Here is an 18,866-nt window from a genome sequence, read left to right as displayed (position 1 = left end):
CAAAGGAAATTTAGGGGCTGCCCAAGTGGCTCAGTTGATTAAGAGCACGAGCTCTGAGCAACATGGTCGCCAGTTTGATTCCCACTTGGGCCAGTGAGCTGAGCCCGAGCTGAGCTGCCGCTGAGCTGCCAACAGGTGACAGGATGGCTCAGCTTAAAAAAAAAATCTTTAAAAAAACAAAACAAACCCATGCATACACAATTCTCAATTTCTAGCAGTTCTCAAACCAGCGTGTCAGATCAAGGCCTGTTACAAATACATGTTCCTGGGCCCTACCCCGAAAGGTTCTGACTCAGTAGGTCTCGGTTAAGTCTGGGCAGCAAATCCTACAAGGCGATTCCAGTGGTTTCTGCAATGTCATCATCTGTGTCCCAAGTTCCCTGGACATTTTATAATCTGTACTTTTGTGTATGAATGCGATTGTATATAATCTGTATATTTTGATACTAAGATATCTCAAATCTTTTTGGAAGTGGATAGGTTTTAAAAAGAACTAGCTGGAGCCCTGAGAAGCACAGAAAGAAGCTGGAGTATGATCAACTGGTGGACAGAGGACAGAGGGCAGTGGCATGAGGGGTGGCATGCTGAACATCACCAGGAAGTGACTATCCCCATAGTTAATTAGCCATGAGTATTTCTCAGGCTCTCTTCCAGCAGTATTTGAAGCCTATCAACCCCCACCAATGAATTTTAAAGCCTTAGGGCAAGGAGCTTTCTGTCCCCTACTGCCACACAAATTCTGATGGGCCCATCTCAGATGGAGTTTAACTGGTCCTTCCAGTCTGAGCACCCCACACAGCCCCCCCACCAGTTTGAGCATCTCTGGTCTACATTTACTGCAAAAAATCTTACCCTTGCCACCTCTGTACATATATTACATGGTATAAACACAAGGACAAACAAATGCAAAAAACCAGCTTAATAAAATTACTATTAAATGAGTCAAGACACATCAAAGTGGCGTTTTGAACACTTTTTTTTAATGACAACAGATGGTAAATTCATACAAATTACAGGCCAGAATATAATGACTACAAAACCCATCCAGATGATGGTTAAAAAAGCATCACTTAACAAAAGTAAATCTGAATCAAGTGGCTAAAGAACTCAAGCCCCCCATTTTGATAATTACACACAGCTTTCAACGTAGCGCATCTAAAGCCTGCCCCGAGTCAGGGCTCCTCTAGTCAAGACTACAGCACATTCAATGACTAGTGACTTAAACATTCTAACACTTTTAAGCATTGATGTCAAGAGACATCTCATAACAGGTTCACTATGCAAAACTCAAACGAGAATATGTGAACGTTCTTTGCAACTGTAAGGTGCTGTGCAGATGTTGTTAGCTATTGCTATTATTACTGTTCAGTGACATTTCACTGAACTTGAGAAAAAGGAAGATTAGTCTGTGTAACTGACACATATGACTTGTAGAACATCTTAAAAGGAGTGCAGATATTACTTTCAAGTACACGTAGCGACAAAACAGACAAGGAAAGCGTGGCCAGAAATGACGGTAAGATGAGAAATTCCAAACTATTTTAATAAATATATGAGATTAACCTATTCCGATTACATGTGTAATATTTATCATTAGGTTCCCAAAGTCCCTGAAAATTATTTTCTCGGGTGACTCTTTCCCCCTGCAAAGAGGAAAAGGAATCTTGTCAAGTTATTCATGTGCTGCTTCTGCCCAGCTCTTGCAAAATTTATCTTAAAGAGTCGAGTCTGAATTAATAAAGTTGTAGTTCTCTGGTGCACGATGCACAGTGTTTGTCAGCAGAGAAATCCACTGTTGACCTAAGACAAGTGACAAAGTAGTGCCGTAGGTGAACCATTTATAAAAAGGCCCGCACAACAAGAGTCTACAACTTCACTTGAGCATAAATGAATACACGTAACTTGTCTGGAGACAAGAAATACACACTACAGTTAAAACAGGATTTCAACCCTTTGTCTCATGTACTTTCTTTCAGCTTCCATCTTTCCTTGGGCACACCTTATTTGTTTACACTAGTGTCCTTGGGTATTCTAGATGTGTACATAAAATTTATGTGAAAATGGAAAATAAATACCAAGTAAGTTAATCAGTTGCCTCTTTTGGCAAAGCTAATGAGACTTTTATGATGAAAATGGTCTAATTATTACAATGTATTTCAGTTCGATTCCCATGAAACACGGGCTTTTTTAATGGAAGGTTTAAATTTCCTCAGCAACAACTCAAAATTGAACATTGCTGCTACATGTAAAATGGTATCCATTTGAAGAGCTAATGACATCAGATGCATTCTACAGCAGACTTCTCAGTTTCCAGCACAATGGGGATAAAAGATTGTATTCTGGGGGGCAATATGGGAGGTGAGGTGAGGAAGGTAACGTGTTACAGTAAGTGGGGTTAAATCAGAAGCTTGTACTGACATTTCAAGTTACACTTCATAACTGAGATTATTCTTACAACCAGTTTTCAAACAATAGTGAACATATTCCTACCTTAAAACATTTGTAAGGGCTCAATTGTAGCTTTCCTTTCTATACATCCTAAAATATGTACACTGTGCAACAGGAGACCAGTGAGACATCTTAAAAAATAAATCTATGTCAAATATCATATGTTATTTCAACAGCAGCAAACTAACAAGTTAACAGTTAAAACCCCAGGGAAAAATTAACTAGTTTGTAAAGAGACCCATACTGTAATAATCCTAAATATCAACACTAGCATCCGATTCTAAATTTCAAACACTTGGTACTTTTTCCAAGAGGAAAGTACAACTGCTTTTGCATGAATCCCTGGCTTAAGTAGGTGCAGAAAAATACCCACATCATGATTTATCCAGCACATGTCTGAAATCAAACAAAATAATCCGACATTGGACTTTAATATTCTACAAACAGCGTAAGATCCTGAAAGTACAAGAGAAACCTTGGCATTATAGAAAAAGAAACTACGTGGACCACAATTCCAAATACAACAAGGCATCTAAAGAGGGGACCATCTAGAAATTCACCACAGCACCCCAGACTCAAATTGGGGTACTCCACAATTTTATACTAAAAATGCAGTCTTTTTTTTTAAAGAAAACAATTTACATTTAGATTAACTGCTTCAAGACATTTAAACTATAGACAACATGTAACTATAAGAATCCAGTTCCACAACATTAAAAATAGGGGTGAAAAAACAAATAGGTAATGACAAACACAGAAAGGGCCATTGTATTAGGAATTAGCAATAACAGGAAATTTGAACAATGAGATAGCTACTTAAAAGAGTACAGGTACAATGTGTTTTTTTGTAGAAAATGGCCATTAAGCAATCACTCATGTGAAAAAAATGGAACAAGTCAAGTTGGCAGTCAAGTCAAGTTGGCAGAATTAGAACTTAATGCAAACTTTTAGTGTGCATGGAACTAGCATTAAAGAAATGTACACAGGATGTAAACCAAAACAGTGCTTATCTCCAGGTGGCAAAATTACAGGGAATTTAAATTTTCTTCCCGTTGTAATATGCATTTTTCTGGGTGGGTTTTTAGATTGCATACAAGTAGTACCAAGTGGCTAGAAAGAACACAGACTAAAGATGGGTCAAGTAAAACCACAGGGTGTTTTTCCATCAGAAAGGACCTCAAGGATTATCTAACTATATATATCTGGGATATTAAAGGCTCAGATTGAAAAGACTAGACTAGAAATCCTAATAATACGTCCTGGGTGATAAAAACAATCTATTTTCAGAATTGTTTATACTCCCAAAGTATGCAAAAAATGAACATTTAAATGTAAATTGCATTCATATACATTATAAAAAACAGTAGGAAAAACAAATTTACAGGGAATTTACACAAACCTGGTAACTAAAGCATAGCTTGGTCGTTGAACAGAGCAAAGCAGATTATTAAACGGTTGATCTGAAAGCACAGGCTGGCCTGCAAGGAGCCTTTAGGGAGCAGGCCAGAGTCCAGGCAACTAGTTCTGCTTTGCTATTGAGGTCCTTCAGTAACCAGTTGGTGTAAAATCGGTGGAACTCAGCCTAGTTTCACCATGAAATAATGTAATGAAAGATTCCTATTGATTAGGGATTACACTTTATTTGAAATTTCTCAGTGACATTCAGATTAATCCCAGCATCCACAATTTAAGCAATTTTTCAGAGGAATGTACAATCCAAAATCCAATGACCTGGTATGTTCATGACAGTTAGGGAAAGCATTCTAGCGAAAAATCAAGTTCAGACTTGCTTCACTGTGTACATCTTAATATACCCAGAAAAATAAAACTCAAAACCCACCACCAAAAGGCAAAGTGCTATAAAACATTGCTTTTATACAATAATCAAATTCTTCCAGGATAATGCGTCATTAACAAACTTATTTGTAACCAATTTAATTTTTCCAAATTCTCAGTTGCACATGAGGCTCATACAGTTAAAACTGATGATGCAATCCACTGTATTAGAAGGATCAAAATTTACACTAGTCAAACGTGACTCAAGATCGATTTTAACATGTTCTTTCAACTGGATTGGAATCAGTAACCCCGACGCATTTACCATTTAAAAAAACAGATTTAATGCTATCAAAAGGTGATGTTCACTTTAATCCTGTTTGCCTTCACGCCACTGTCGTGAGCCTTCATTCCAGGCCACATAGACAAAGAGGGCCAGCACCACGTGGACGGCAACCACTGCAACAATAGCAGCATAAAAATAACTGTCCCTAGTGGACATCCCAAAGGCGCCTATCAAGAGAAAACAATTTCCATTTTATTCCAAAATTTGTTAAAGTATAAAACACAAAGCATATTTATTTAGTTAGGCAATTAAGTAATACTTTGGGTGGTGATAAAACAAAGATTCATTTAAAGATCTGAATACCTTCTATACATGACAACCACTATTTTAAATGAGAACCATAATTACCACTTCACCTAGACTTTGACATAAAAAAAGGGGAACTTTATTTTCTCTTCCTTCCAATGTCTGCCACCAAAGGTACACTCCCCTAAATTCCTCCTCCCATGTCAGTCAACTCTTGTTCTCAAAGGATATTAACCCTCCATCAGGTGCAACTGACTTCACAGATTCATAGCACACAAATTTTCACATATCTAACAGTTAACTTAAGTATCGTGACTCATTGTTTCCGTGTCTTCCCCCTCTACCATAACCTATCGCCAGTTGTGTTTGTGACTTAGTCCAGTAAAGATGTATTTCATAGTGGCATCTTTGTGTGCAATGATTCTGTGTGACCAGTTGCGCCTGACGGATGATTAAAAGAAAGGGTCTGGGAGTTATTTCACAGAAAACCATAAAAGAACATGTCAAACTGAAACAACTATGAGTTGAGTGATGAAAAAAGTTCATTTCATGAAGACTCAATATGAGCAACATATTTGAAAAGCAAAAGAGGTGGAAGAAGCAGTCAAGACTACCCAGTTTACAGATATAAAGAGGTCATAAGAGCACAGAACCTTAAACAGAGTAAAATGCCTATAAAAATAGTAATATGGTCGAGGATTACCTTCAAAAACGTAAGACTTCGTGGTGAAATATAAGCCAATAGGTACAGTGATCATTAAAGCTGTGAAGAACAGGAGCGTCTTCAGGGTAGATGCTAATGAACTTTCATTTCTGGAAAAAAATAAAGAAAGAGAAAATCAGCACCCGCACAGCCACTTCCAACCGTTCTTACGTCCACAGACGCTCTGAATGCCCACGGAGAAGACTCTGGCAGCCCTGCCCCTGGCTTGGAAGCAGTGGCCAGAGGAAGAAGGGCAGAGTCGGGGACTCAAAACTGGAAGATCTTCGAGACCCAGCTGCAGGCCCATCTCCAAGAGATTTTCATTCCGACCCAGTGAGAGAGGACGTGTGACAGTGGTTGGTCATCTCCAAAGAGCCATGCGAATGTACACCATAATTACAGAATTTACAATGGAGTAGCAAGGGAGACGATCCACTGAAAACAACTAACGGCTACCTGGACACAGTACAAATAAGGTGTGAGAATCTCCAAAGAAAAGGCAGCCGGGAACAAGCTGGATGCAGCTGGGGGGCGTTCGCCCCCATTTCCTTCCATGAAACAGCTATAACATAATTTTGATGGCTTCACATAACATGGATGCATGCAAAGTTTGATGCCAAAACACTTTCTCTTCAGTGAATTCTATTTGTCCAGACTAATTTAAAATCAAGGAACTAGTACAATGCAAAAAGTTGTGTTCCAGAACACAATAAAACTACTCTGAAGAATGTAACCAAGCTTTTAATAATTATATAAAGAAAGGTAAGTCCAATAAACTGCTACTTCAAACATTACTATAAACATTAATGTGACTTCCAGTCAAGACAGGGGAGTAGGGAAACACTGACTGTGCTTACCTTCCCTCATGACCACATCAAAATCACAACTAAACTACACAACCACCATCATGGAGAGTCGCCTGAAGTCTAGCTGAACCGAAGCCCTACAATTAAGGTCATACAGAAGCAGCCACCTCGAGACTGGCAGGAGGGGCAGAGACACAGAACAGGCGGGTTCCACACCCACGTGTGACCATTAAATAGCAGGAGGGCTATCTCAGCTGCTGAGGTCCCCCCCCGAGGAGCGAGGGGTCCCAGCACCACACCAGGCTCCCCAGCCCAGGGTTCCAGTGGTGAGGAGAGAAATCCCCACAACTTCTGGCTGTGAGTACCAGCGGAGATTGTGGCTGAGTGAGACAGAGGGTGGCTGGAGTCGCAGGCATTCCTCTTAAAGGCCCGGCACACAGACTTGCTCACTGATGGACTCACTCACTCTGAGCTCCAGCGCTGAGGCAGCAGCCTGAAAGGCGCCAGGGACATACAAAGAAGAACTGGATTGCTGCGCTTCAGGGTGAGAGCTGGAGCAGCAGTTTTCTCCCAGACAGAAGTGCTGGTACAAGCCGTGATTTCTTTGTTGAGCCCTCCCCTCTCCCTACATGCAGACTTAGGCGGCCGCCATATCTGAGTCCCCATCAAGCTGGCTTGCTATGCTCTGGTGACTTTGAGACCCCACCCCACCCAACTTTCAGGCACACCCAAGCCACCAGTGGCTTTTTCGTATAAACCACGTGCCTTGGCTCATGCTGACCTTCCTAAGGTCTCTCAAAGGTTCACAGAGCCCAGACAAGCAGCATCTGGCTTGAGCATGTCCTATACCTCTGGCCAAGCAGCCCTAAGCCCAGCACTAGCGGCAGCCAGCCTTGGTTCACAGCTTGGCCTCTCGAGGCACTTCCAAGCAAGGTGCAGGTGGCGACCATCTGTAGATTTCTGTGTGGCTCCGGCCAGGTGGCCCTGAGTAGAGCACGGGCTGCGGCTGAACTTGACCTGCAGCAGGTCCCCTCCAAGGTGGTCCTGGGGCTGGAGGTCCCAGTGGCCAGGTTCAAAACGAGCTGGAGTATTATCCAGGTGCTTCCGAGAATGACACACCCAAGGGGCAGACTGGGCAGCACCAGAGCCCTGCTGAGTCAGATCCTGCTCCGTAGGGTCAGCCCCTGCACAACAACTTCTCCACTGTGGTCATGGCCAGTCCTCACAACCAGTGAGCCCAAGGGTCTCTCCCTCCCATTGATGTGCAATTATCAACCAAGGCTCAACTACGAGAGGAGGGCACACACAACCCACACAAGGAACACACCTGGAGTACCCAGCTCAGGTGACCAGAAAGACTGCACCACTGAACCCCACAGCACACCTACTACCTAAGGCCACTCTACTAAGACCAGGAGGCATAGTAGCCCTGCCTAATACATAGAAACAAACACAGGGAGGCAGCCCAAATGGGAATACAAAGAAATACGTCCCAAATAAAAGAACCAAGTTCCAGAAAAAGAATTAAACAAAATGGATACAAGCAACCTACCGGATGCAGAGTTCCAAACACTGGTTATAAGGATGTTCAATGATCTCAATGAGAACTTCAAGAGATAGGAAACATAAAAATGAAGATAGAAAACATAAAAAAGGACCAGTCAGATATAAAGAATAGAATAACTGAAATGAAGAATACATTACAGGGAATCAACAGAATAGATGAAGCAGAGGATCGAATCAGTGATTTAGAAGATAAGGCAGCAGAAAATACCCAATCAGAACAGCAGAAAGAACAAAGAATCCAACAAAAATGAGGAGAGTTTAAGGGACTTCTGGGACAACATCACGCATATCAACATTCGCATCACAGGGGTATCAAAAGGAAAAGAGAGAGAGGCGCAAGGAACTGAAAACCTATTTCAAGAAAAAAATGATGGAAACCCTCCCTAACTTGGCAAAGGAAATAGATATATAAGCCCAGGAAGCGCAGAGAGTCCCAAACAAGATGAACCCAAAGAGGCCTACATCAAGACGACATCATAAATAAAATGGCAAAGGTTAAAGACAAAGCGAAAATCCTAAAAGCAGCAAGAGGAAGGCAACTAGTAACTTATAAGGGAGCCCCAATAAGACTGTCAGCTGACTTTTCAACAGAAGCTTTGCAAGCCAGAAGAGACTGGCACAAAATATTTAAAGTGATGAAAAGCAAGGACCTACAACCAAGATTACTCTACCCAGCAATCATTGAGAACTGAAGGAGAGATAAAGAGCTTCCCAGACAAGAAAAAGCTAAAGGAGTTCATCACCACCAAACCAGTATTACAAGGATTCTTAGAGGGACTTCTTTAACACACACACACACACACACACACACACACACACACACACCAAAAATATGAATAATAAAATGGCAATAACTACATACCTATCAACAACTACTTCCAATGGAAATGGATTAAATGCTCCAACCAAAAGACAGGGGAGGGCCGGCCGAGTGGCTCAGTTGGTTAAGAGCTTGCTCAAGAGTTTGAGCTCGGAGCAACAAGGTCCCCGGTTTGATTCCCGGCCCGAGCTGAGCTGCCACTGAGCTGCCAACAGGTGGCAGGACGGCTCAGCTAAAAAAAAAAAAAAGAATAAAAATAAAAGACAGGGCTGAATGGATAAGAAAACAAGACCTTTACACTATGCTGCTTACAAGAGACTCACTTCAGATCGAAAGACACATACAGGCTGAAAGTAAAGGGATGGGAAAAGATATTTCATGAAAATGAAAAAATAAAAAAATAAAAAGCTCGGGTAGCAATACTTACATAAGACAAAATAAACTTTAAAACAAAGACTATAACAAGAGGCAAAGAAGGACTAGTAATCTCACTTCTGGGTATTTACCCAAAGAAACTCAAAACCCTACTTCAAGGGGACATGCCCACCCACATGTTCACTGAAGCATTATTTACAATAGCCAACCTGGGTGTCCCTGAATGGATAAAGAAGAGGTGGTACACATATACAATATAATATTACTCAGCCATAAAAAAGAATGAAATCTTGCCATCTACAACAACATGGATGGACCTAGAGGGTATGGTGCTGAGTGTAGTAAGACAGCAAAAGACAAATTTCATATGGTTTCACTTATAAGTAGAATCTAAAGAACAAAATAAACAAATGAAACAGAAACAAACTCATAGATACGGAGAACATTTTGATGGCTGCCAGATGGGAGGGGGGTTGGGGTGTGTGAAAAAGGGGAAAGGATTAAGAAATACAAATTGGTTGCTACACAGTAGTTATGGGGATGTAGGGTATAGCATAAGGAATATAGTCAATATGGTAATAACTATGTATGGTGTCAGATGGGTACTAGATCTATCGGGGTGACAGATGGGAAGGGGGTTGGAGGCAGGGTAAAAAAAGGTGAAGGGATTAAGAAATACAAATTGGTAGTTATAAAATAGTCATGGGGATGTAAAGTAAAGCATAGGGAACATAATCAATGGTATAATGCCAAGTGGGTACTAGTCAGGGGGATCACTTCGTAAGTTATATAAATATCTAGCCACAAAAAAAGCTTAATATAATAGCACAAACTGGGTAACATAAAAATGTCCAATAGGAAAATGATTTCACAAATGATGTACATCAATGTATGGAGACATTAAAAAAAATTCTGACGATTGTTCAGAAAACTATTCATGTGACAAATGAACAAGTCAAATTACAATGGGGCCGGCCGAGTGGCTCACTTGGTTAAGAGCTCGCTCAAGAGTGCGAGCTCTGAGCAACAGGGTTGCCGGTTCGATTCCCGGACCGAGCTGAGCTGCCGCTGAGTTGCCAACAGGTGGCAGGAGGGCTCAGCTAAAAATAAAAAAAAATAATAAAATATAAAAAATACAAATTACAATGAATTATGTCAGAAGCCTGCAAAATAAGGCCTGAGGGCCCACAGCCTATTTCTGTCAATAAAGTGTAATTGGAATACAGCCACACCCATTTGTTTATGTATCATCTAAGACTGCTTGGGAGCCACAAAGGCAGGGCAGAATAGTAGACCATATGGCCCGCAAAACCAAAAATATTTACTATCTGGCCCTTTCCAGAAAAACTTTGGCAAGCCCTGATGTAAATATACTATTCCAATTATGAAAACTTGAGTGCATAAAATTTTCCCATTTCCAAAATGTTAGCATGTCCTATGCATTGTAACAAATGAGCAACGCTACTGAAAGTGAAGCTGAAGTTAAGCTTCCAGCAACCCTGAACACATACCTACCTCATACACACTGCCTGATACATTTTAAAAGCTGAACCCCACAGGTTTAATCATTAGTTGAAGGTCCTTTTTTCCCCTTAAATCTAACCATCCTCAAACTATCTTAACACACTTCTAATTTTATTCTCTTACTCAGCACTTGAACATAACTCTCTTTCCCGTAATCCTCGGCTAGAGACTCCAGTTTTTATCTATACCTTTAGGAAGGAGACAGCCCAGCCTTCAAGGTCCCCCCAAAATAGTCTCTCCTCGAGGTACCTTTCCTGATTATACCCTGGAAGGAGTCACTGCTCTGGGATCCAATCACACTTCGTTTACACATGTAATTACAGCACTTCACGTGACAGCTTGCTTCTTGGATAGTTCTGTATCCCTAGAAAACCAGGCAAAGGAGTTCTTATAACTGTGAACACAATTAGCTGGGGGCTTTCTGGCAGCCCAAAAAGAAAGGGAACATCTCAAGTTTATATCAATTATCTACAAAGTTTTTTGACTGTGCAATCCATCTTTAAATAAAAGTTTTGAGCACATACCCCCCCAGATAGGCATTTTGAATATTTTAAATAAATTATCTATACACATATTACTAACACATTCTTTAAAATATAAAACATATGCAAAAATGCTTAAAAGAATAAGGTTAAAATAAATTGATGTGTAAGCTCTAATATTTTCTTTCCATACATCAATGGATCATCTTTTAACATTTTAGCATTTAACACTTCAGAGATCACTGAGCTATACAGTTCTCATATAATGAACATGAGCCCCCTTAAACTGTTTTCTAGTAGTAAACTATTAGAGGAATTTATTATGTAATCTTCATGAAGAATACAAGAGTCTGTGTAGTTCTATAAAAAGTAGAAAAAGTCCGTATTTGGCCACTTCTTTTGTGGACCCCCACAAAAAAACTTGCCTTTCAGGGTGTTTCTATGGGTAGTTAAAGAATGTGTTTCAGGGATGGAAAGTTCAGATTATTTAACTTGATAAACAAAGCTTGAGAACCTACAGAAAGGGTGGGCTAACTGGTTCTCTTGTTCTTTAGAGTCCCTCTCTTGAATACCTATTATCTGGCCTGGCTTTGAGAAAAGTTTATTATTAAAGAATATATAAGACCATAAAAATGTTTTAAAGCAAACAAATCACTTCCAATCCCACCACCCAAACATAATATTTTCTTTTCTGCATCTTAATATCTAGCCCCACACTCTCTACACAGGACATATATTAACAATTTGTAGCTTATCTTCACAACTCCTTCTCACTTACTTCTCTTTACCCTAAGCTCTGAAAATTTGACTTTTATTCTGGGTTGTGATTTCACAAATATGGGACTAAGTATAAAATTAAGCGTACCAACTTTTGAAAACTAGCCAACTTCCTCTAATGTTTATAGGACATTTTCTCCTTGGCCTCCAGCCACAGCCTACTGCAGCTGGCAGTTCTGCTCGCACAAGCCAGCTTGGGTACAACGAGTGATTTATTCTAAAACAAAGCAACTGATGACATTCAATTGATTTCTACTATGTGTCTCTGACTGGGTGTTACTGAGACTTGTTAGAAATGGTTAAGTCCAGAATTAAAGCTGGCCTCACACAAAGAAAATAATTCAGGATGAACCTTATTGTGCCCCCTCTTAAAAACATCTAGAGTTTACCCACTTCATATAAACTTCTGCAGCCAACACAGCATATCTGCTTACCACGTTCCCTTTCGTGACAAGCAAGACTTCTACTCCAAGTAGATTTCACTGCAAATTCCATCAGGAAACCCGAAAATCAATCTAGAAGGGCTAGACTGTATTCTAAGTGTACTTAATGAAAACACCTATTGGGATTCTCACTAAACAGTAGTTTAAAAAAAAAAACACCAAAAAAACCCTATACTGACAATTGTGAGAGCGCGAAAATAGAGCACAAGTTCCAAAGATCACGGGATTTGGAGTCAGTGGGCTTGGTCAAATGCCAGCTTCACCACTTGCTGTGTGGCCTGTGATATTAGGCAAGTCACTTATCCTGAGTCAACTTCATCTTCCTGAAAATCAGGAAACGAAGCACTTTCTTAATTCTGATAAGGTCTGTAATAAAGTGCGTAAGTTGAGCCTGGCACACAGTGGGTCATCATCGAATGGTAGCTAAAGCCATTCCCAACCTCTTGCCTACGGAGGTATCCTTGACTAGGCTAGTCGGCCAGAAGCTGCTCTCTCCTGATTCCTAATGCTCAGTCCCCAGCCCCCATCCTACTGACTCCCAAGGGAAGCAGTCTCACACCAGGGACAGCCCCTACTCCTTCCATTTGTTCATTCATACAGCAAACACTTTTTAAACTCCGACGACGAAGGCCCTGTAGGTGACACGGAGATGGAGAAGGCCGGGTTCCTGTCCTCAGGGAGTTCACCCCGCAGCGACAGCAAATCCTAATGTAGACAGCGAGAGAAAATGCTAGGGCAGAAGCATGAGCTGTAGACCCGCCGACCTGTGCTAGGGGAGAAAGATGAGTGTAGGCCCGCCAAGCTATCTACCATGACCCAGGTCCCTTGTTCCCGAGCAAAGGGCCAGGGGCCTGGCGTGCAGACGCCGCAGGCCCCACTTTGCTTCCCCGCTCCCCCACGCCGTAGGTCCAGACCTCACGCCCCATCGCAAGCCAACCCGTTAGGCTCCGGCTTTCCCTCATGCCCTGCTCCAGGCCCGGGCCGTCCTGCCTCGCGGTCCCGGCCCCTGCCCGGCCCAGGCCCTCCTCAGGACTACCTGACGTCGGGCGGCTGCAGCGCGTTCAGCGCTGCTTTATCAATGCGCTCCATGGCGTCGCCACCCGCAGCAGGTCCTCGGAGGCGGGCTGGGTTCGGCTGCCGCGCTCAGCTGGCTCGACTGGCGACCGCGATCGAGGCAGGCCACGCCGGAAGTGCCGGCAAATGCCGGCGATGGAACGCAGAGCGCAGGCGCGGCGCCTCACAGTGACGTCAGTGCGCTAGACGCGGCGCGCAGCGATGACGTGAACTATGGCGGGCGCGGACGTTCACGTGACTTACCGGCCGGGGCTGCGCGGCATGCGCTCGGGCTGGGGACGCCTGCGCTCTAGGAGCAGCCCAGGCGAGTAGCCCAGCCATTCCACATTGAGCCGGGACTTGCCTCGCAGCATGGTTCTTCAGAGCGGTTGGTGGTGCTGCCGCCGCCGCCCCCGAGTGCAGGCGAGTGCCTTCTGTCCCTGTCCCAGCCCCTGCCGTCTAGCTGTGGTTGCGAGGCGACGGCAGCAGTTGAGCTAAGAGGAAGGACGACCAGGCAGACAAATGTGGTGCTAGGCAACCAAGCAGTTTCCTACGACAACAACAACAGAAAAAGCAGTGCACATTATTACCAAGCCCTTGAGCAAATGCGTCATTAATTATGTCCGCAGTGAAAGTCCAGCCTTGGGAAGCTGGGAGGAGTTAAACACTCACCGGAGCCCCGTAAAGCTAGAGAGAATGTCAGGGCTGAAAGAGCTCTTGCTGAGAGCGACTGTTCCCGGCTCGATGCCGGTGACCCCAACTTCCACTTAAAGTTAAAAACATATTTTGCAGCTGCTCAGAAAGCCGCCAATGAGACAACAGGGACTCAAATAGTAAGGGACAGATGGGCCTCCTGGGCCTGCATAACCCAAGAGGTGTAAACGAAAAGGGTGCGTAAGACTAGGGTCAGGCTTGACAAAATTAGGTTGTCACCGGCTGCTAATTAGAGGACAGTCCTTACATGGTCAACTCCTGGAAAGGGCCACTGACCACATATCTATTTTCTGCACCACACGGACATAAAGACCACATCTGAAATCATGACTAACCCTGCAGCTTAGAGTGGTGTTAAGGGCTGTGGACTGGGCAGCAGGAAGCCTGGGTTTGAGTTCAAACTTAATAATCCCTCTCTGGGCCTCATCTAGACCCTTAGACGGATCAGAACCACCTAATGCCAGAACTAGGGCAGAATTGGACAGACACTGGCTCTGGGGTTGGCAAACTGGCCAGTCAGCCAAATCGCGTACAGCCAATCTACCTATCCACCCATTTTTCTATAGCCCATGAATTAAGAATGATTTTTCCATCTTTAAATGGTTTTTTAAACTAAAAAGAATGCATTGCCACACGTGAAAATTATGTGAAATTCAGATTTCAATATCCATAAATAAAATTTTATGGGAACTCAGCCACGCTTATTTGTTTGTATTGCTTACAGCTGTGTTCACACTACAACGGCGACAGTGTTGAGCAGTTGTGACAGGCTGTATGGTCCACAAAGCCTAGAATGTTCACTATCTGGCAGGAAAAGTTTGCTGACCCATGCTCTAGCTAATCACCCTGTAATGATGTCCTTGAACCCCTAGGGATCCAGAGAAGCACTGGGGCTTCTGAGAATAAGTTTCAGTATATTTTTAAAAAATGAATTGGATGTATTTACTTGCTATAAAAGATTAGCAGCTACTTAAAACATCACCTTTCTTTGATTTTTGGCACTGATTATATTACATTAATGAGGTAATACTGGTAATCACATGAGAAAATACTCATATTACTAAACCAAAATAAACCATCGTATAGCTAGCTAAATCTTTTAAAACATAGAATGAACACAAGAGGAGGGACCTTTGCTTTGCGACTTTGTGTATCTCCAATGACTAGAATAAGGGCCTAATATATAGTAGGTGCTCAGTAAATATTTCTTAAATAAATCAATTGTGGACAAACAGCAAAACGGTAGCTTGCTAGGACTACTTTAACAAACTACCATAAACTGCTTAAACAATACAAATGTATTATCGCACAGTTCTGCAGGCTAGAAGTCTGAGGTCGAGACGTTGGCAGAATCGGTTCCTTCCGAAAATGGTGAGGGAGAATCTGTTCTGTGCCTCTCACCTAGCTTCTCGTGGCTTGCTGGCAATCTTGGGTGAACCTTGATTTATAGAAGCATCCCCCTCTTCTCTACATTTCTCTTCCCATTGCGTGCTCCCTGTGTCTGTATCTGTATCCAGATTTCTCCTTTTTATAAGATGCCAATCATTGGGTTAGGGGCCTACCCTACTCCAGCATCTTAATTACATCTTAATTAATTACATCTTAATTACATATCATCTTAATTACATCTACAATGACCCTATTTCTAAATAAGGTCACATTCTGGGGCACTGGGGGTTAAGAGTTCAACATAGGACACAATTCAGTGCATAACAGTAGTCTAAACTCCTCCTTGTACAGATGAGGAAACTGTGTCCTGGAAAGGGACACACGTTTATCTAGTGGGACTAGCTCATCCCCAGGCTAACACTTCGACACTCTCACATTAGCAGCCCGTGTGGCAAGTTTCGTGATAATTTAGACAAGAACCATTCATAAATGAGATGTGACATGAGTCAAAATGCCTGGCTAACCCCACTTATATATTAGTGGGGTTTTTAAATATAAACTAAAGCTCTCATTCCTCTTTTTCTTTCTGACTTCTACACTCTACCCACATTTACTGTGAGCTCACGGAGGTGGAGATAGAACATTTAGAATAAGTTCAGAAGCTGTAAGTTAAAGAAAGAAATTAGCCAGCACTCTAACCCCTCAACAAAGTCCTGAAACCTCCTACCTGCAGCAGCTGCTAAAGAACTAGAGGCCAGTGGAGCCCAAACAGAGCTGTTGCCATAGGAATGAAATGGCATGTCAGGCAACCATAAGTGGTGCCTCCCTTACTCCTTTGAGAATCAGAAAATGATTCTCAGATGCAAGGAGCCCCAGTCTGGCCCTTTCATTTTAGTTGAAAAAACTAAAATTAAGGATGAGAAGTGATTTGCCTCAAATTTACTGGATCAGCGACAGGATTCGAGAAGTTAGGTGTTCCTAACTCGGTCTTGTGTTTTTCTTCACTGTATTGCTTTAAACCTCAGTACTATAAACCCAATGACATGGAAAGTGTACACCCAAAATTGAGTTTGGCAACACCCCCAATTTGCTTTACTGACTTGCAAAACCATAACACACACACACCCGCAGTCCCCCTTTGGGTGGCTGGTCATGGGATTGGATGTGAATGACCATGCTTGAAACACCAACTGGTACTTTCTGAAGCCAATACTTGCACAGCCTGGCGTGTAAAACGCTAAGCCATGAGAAAAACAAAAAATAAGATCCACCACACAATCACAAAACTCATGCTTAAAAAGAGAAAGACAGAGATGGCAACTCTGGCTTCTTTATAATGTGGGGCATGATGTCTTTTCTCCCTAAAAATACAAATTGGTAAAATATGTCCCCTGGTGAAAAAACTTAGTTCCACTTCTAGGAAATAAAAAGGAGTTTGGCGGGCCGCCGAGTGGCGCGTTGGTTAAGAACTGGCTTGGGACGCCAGAGGGCCCAGGGTTCAGATCCCACATATGAGGGCCAGTGACACTGCCCTCTACAGCTAAGATGCTGAACAACAGCTCAACCTGGAGCTGGGCTGCCGTGAGTCGCCAGCGACGGCGTAGGCTGCAGCCCCTGCTCCAGTGGGTTGCCATGGGCTGTGTGTAGCCAGCAGCCACCGTGAGCGGCCGTCCAGAAGCCGGAGACTGATGTGCCTCGCCCGGGAAGAGCGCAATGATGGTGGTGCCAACTTGGTGCCAGTGAAGCGACATCCTCCACAACTAGACTGAAGAACAAAACGACAGCAACTTGTCTGTTTCCCTTCCCCCAATTCCCCAGCACTGTTCCCATCCCCCAAGTTCCCCAATAAAAAAATCTTAAAAAAAAAACAGGAGTTTGGCTGGGGGTTATTTTAGTAAAAACCTCCTCTGTCCGGACCCCCTGGGCAATGAAATGCAAGCTTTACTCAAGGATGAGCATTTGTCCTAGAATCCTGTCTGCCTCCTTCCATTATTTCATCTCCATTGGCCTCTGGCCACCACCATTCCCCAACACGTGTCCGGTCCTTCATTTACGGTGCCTATTGACAATCCCTACAATTTATATACCATCACTACTTCACAGGTGGAGACATAGAGACTACGGACAATTTTGAAGTTGGGTGAAGACCTCACAGAGCCCCTTATCTCCTGACTCTCAACCATTTCCCTAAAATTTACATCAGGCTACCTTTCCCAGCTCTATCTGCAGGAGAGCTAAGCGGGGTCTTAGAGCCACTGAAAGGACTTGCTAATGGAGCCAGGGAATGCTTGGGGTCCATGGCTGAGGATTCTTCTCGCCTACCTGGCCCCACAAGGTCTGAAGCCTAGGAGTTGAGACCTGCAGCGCACTAAGCAGAGTACGTGGGCCTTCTGGCAAAGCAAAACTAGGTGCTGGGGAACAGTGAAATAGGCCCCACCGCCTGCCCAGCGTGATGCAGGGTCAGCCTAGGGTCTCGAATCCCCTGGCACATCACGGGGTTTGTTACTGTGAGAGGAGCCCTGGCCCAAGAGGGGTGGTAGGGGCCCAGCTAGCAACACTAGGGTGCAGCGTCCTCGCCCGAGTGCTTTCCAGATGGTCCTGCCACAGCAAACTATGCTACAGACGGGAAGAGGGTCACTGGCTAAGAAAACTCTGAGGATTCATGTAACAGGATCACACCCCAAGATATACATACGTGTGCTCAGCAACAGCCGGACTCAGAGGAGGCACTTGCGACCAGTTGATCGAACAAGCAAGTGCGAGCGCCCCGTAAGTGAGACCCGGTCTAGCCCAGACCCTGAGCTTTGGAAACACAGCTCACAGGGGAGCTTACCTGCCAGGCACCAGAGACCTGGGGAGACGCTGTCCACGTGGTCTTCCCCTCAAGCCAAGTGGGTGGGGCTGGCGTGGGCTGAGCGTGGCCCGCCTCCAGCTCCGTAGGCTCTGATTAGTCCAAAGGCTTGTCCTCCACCAAGCGGAAGCAGACCCTCTTTCCCACTTGCAGGGGTCACAGCCTGGGCCCACGTGATCTGTGCGCCCCACCTCCAAGCAAGAACTCTGGGTGAAATCTGGGTGGGCGAGTGCCCGCATCCTTCAGAGGCTGGCATGCCCATCCGGAGCTGCACTACCAATATTCCTTGAATAAAGTTAATACACAGTTGATGAATGAATGAGTGCGCGAACAAGAGAAATCCAAGGGAAACCCCAAAGTTCTAGCAGCATGGCAGTGCAAAAAAGCACTAAGTTTTGTCTTGGATTGGTTTTCGTTTTTTCCCGTTCTCCGTTTTTACTTCTTTTTCCATGATTCAGCCCTGATGAAGACGAGAGGGGGTGAGAGAGGAACCAGCTTCCTGGAGGGGCCGGTCCAGACAGGCCGTCCAGGTCCTTTGTCAACCAAG

The 18,866-nt window shown here is 43.6% G+C and overlaps 1 protein-coding gene across 4 annotated transcripts; it reads right to left on the bottom strand.

Moving 5' to 3' along the window:
* Positions 1-958: 958 nt before the first annotated feature.
* VMA21 (vacuolar ATPase assembly factor VMA21) lies at positions 959-14,252 on the bottom strand. Of its 4 annotated transcripts, none has more exons than XM_019667893.1 (3): positions 13,630-14,252; positions 5,520-5,629; positions 959-4,683 (listed from the first exon to the last, which is right to left on the bottom strand). In XM_019667893.1, exons 1-3 carry the CDS (start codon positions 13,737-13,739, stop codon positions 4,595-4,597), a joined length of 309 nt encoding a protein of 102 aa, XP_019523438.1. In that variant the 5' UTR covers positions 13,740-14,252; the 3' UTR covers positions 959-4,594. The 4 variants fall into 4 exon arrangements, with proteins under 4 accessions (XP_019523438.1, XP_019523437.1, XP_019523439.1 ...); XM_019667892.1 differs by having other exon boundaries at positions 959-4,737; positions 13,630-13,908; XM_019667894.1 differs by lacking the exon at positions 13,630-14,252 and adding an exon at positions 13,349-13,542 and having other exon boundaries at positions 959-4,737.
* Between the last annotated feature and the right edge of the window lie 4,614 nt (positions 14,253-18,866).

The sequence above is a fragment of the Hipposideros armiger genome, unplaced genomic scaffold (genome assembly GCF_001890085.2).
Source record: "Hipposideros armiger isolate ML-2016 unplaced genomic scaffold, ASM189008v1 scaffold_509, whole genome shotgun sequence".
NCBI lineage: Eukaryota > Metazoa > Chordata > Mammalia > Chiroptera > Hipposideridae > Hipposideros > Hipposideros armiger.
The sequence above is the reverse complement of the archived record's forward strand: the minus strand, read 5'-3'. Positions and strand labels throughout refer to the sequence as shown.

Coding starts and splice junctions, on each gene's coding strand:
- VMA21 (XM_019667891.1), bottom strand. CDS start 13,401: ATGGAGCGCATTGATAAAGCAGCGCTGAACGCGCTGCAGCCGCCCGAC. Junction 13,018..13,348: donor CTGCAGCCGCCCGACGTCAG/GTAGTCCTGAGG, acceptor TGTCTACATTAG/GATTTGCTGTCGCTGCGGGG. Junction 10,975..12,869: donor GAGTAGGGGCTGTCCCTGGT/GTGAGACTGCTT, acceptor CTGGTTTTCTAG/GGATACAGAACTATCCAAGA.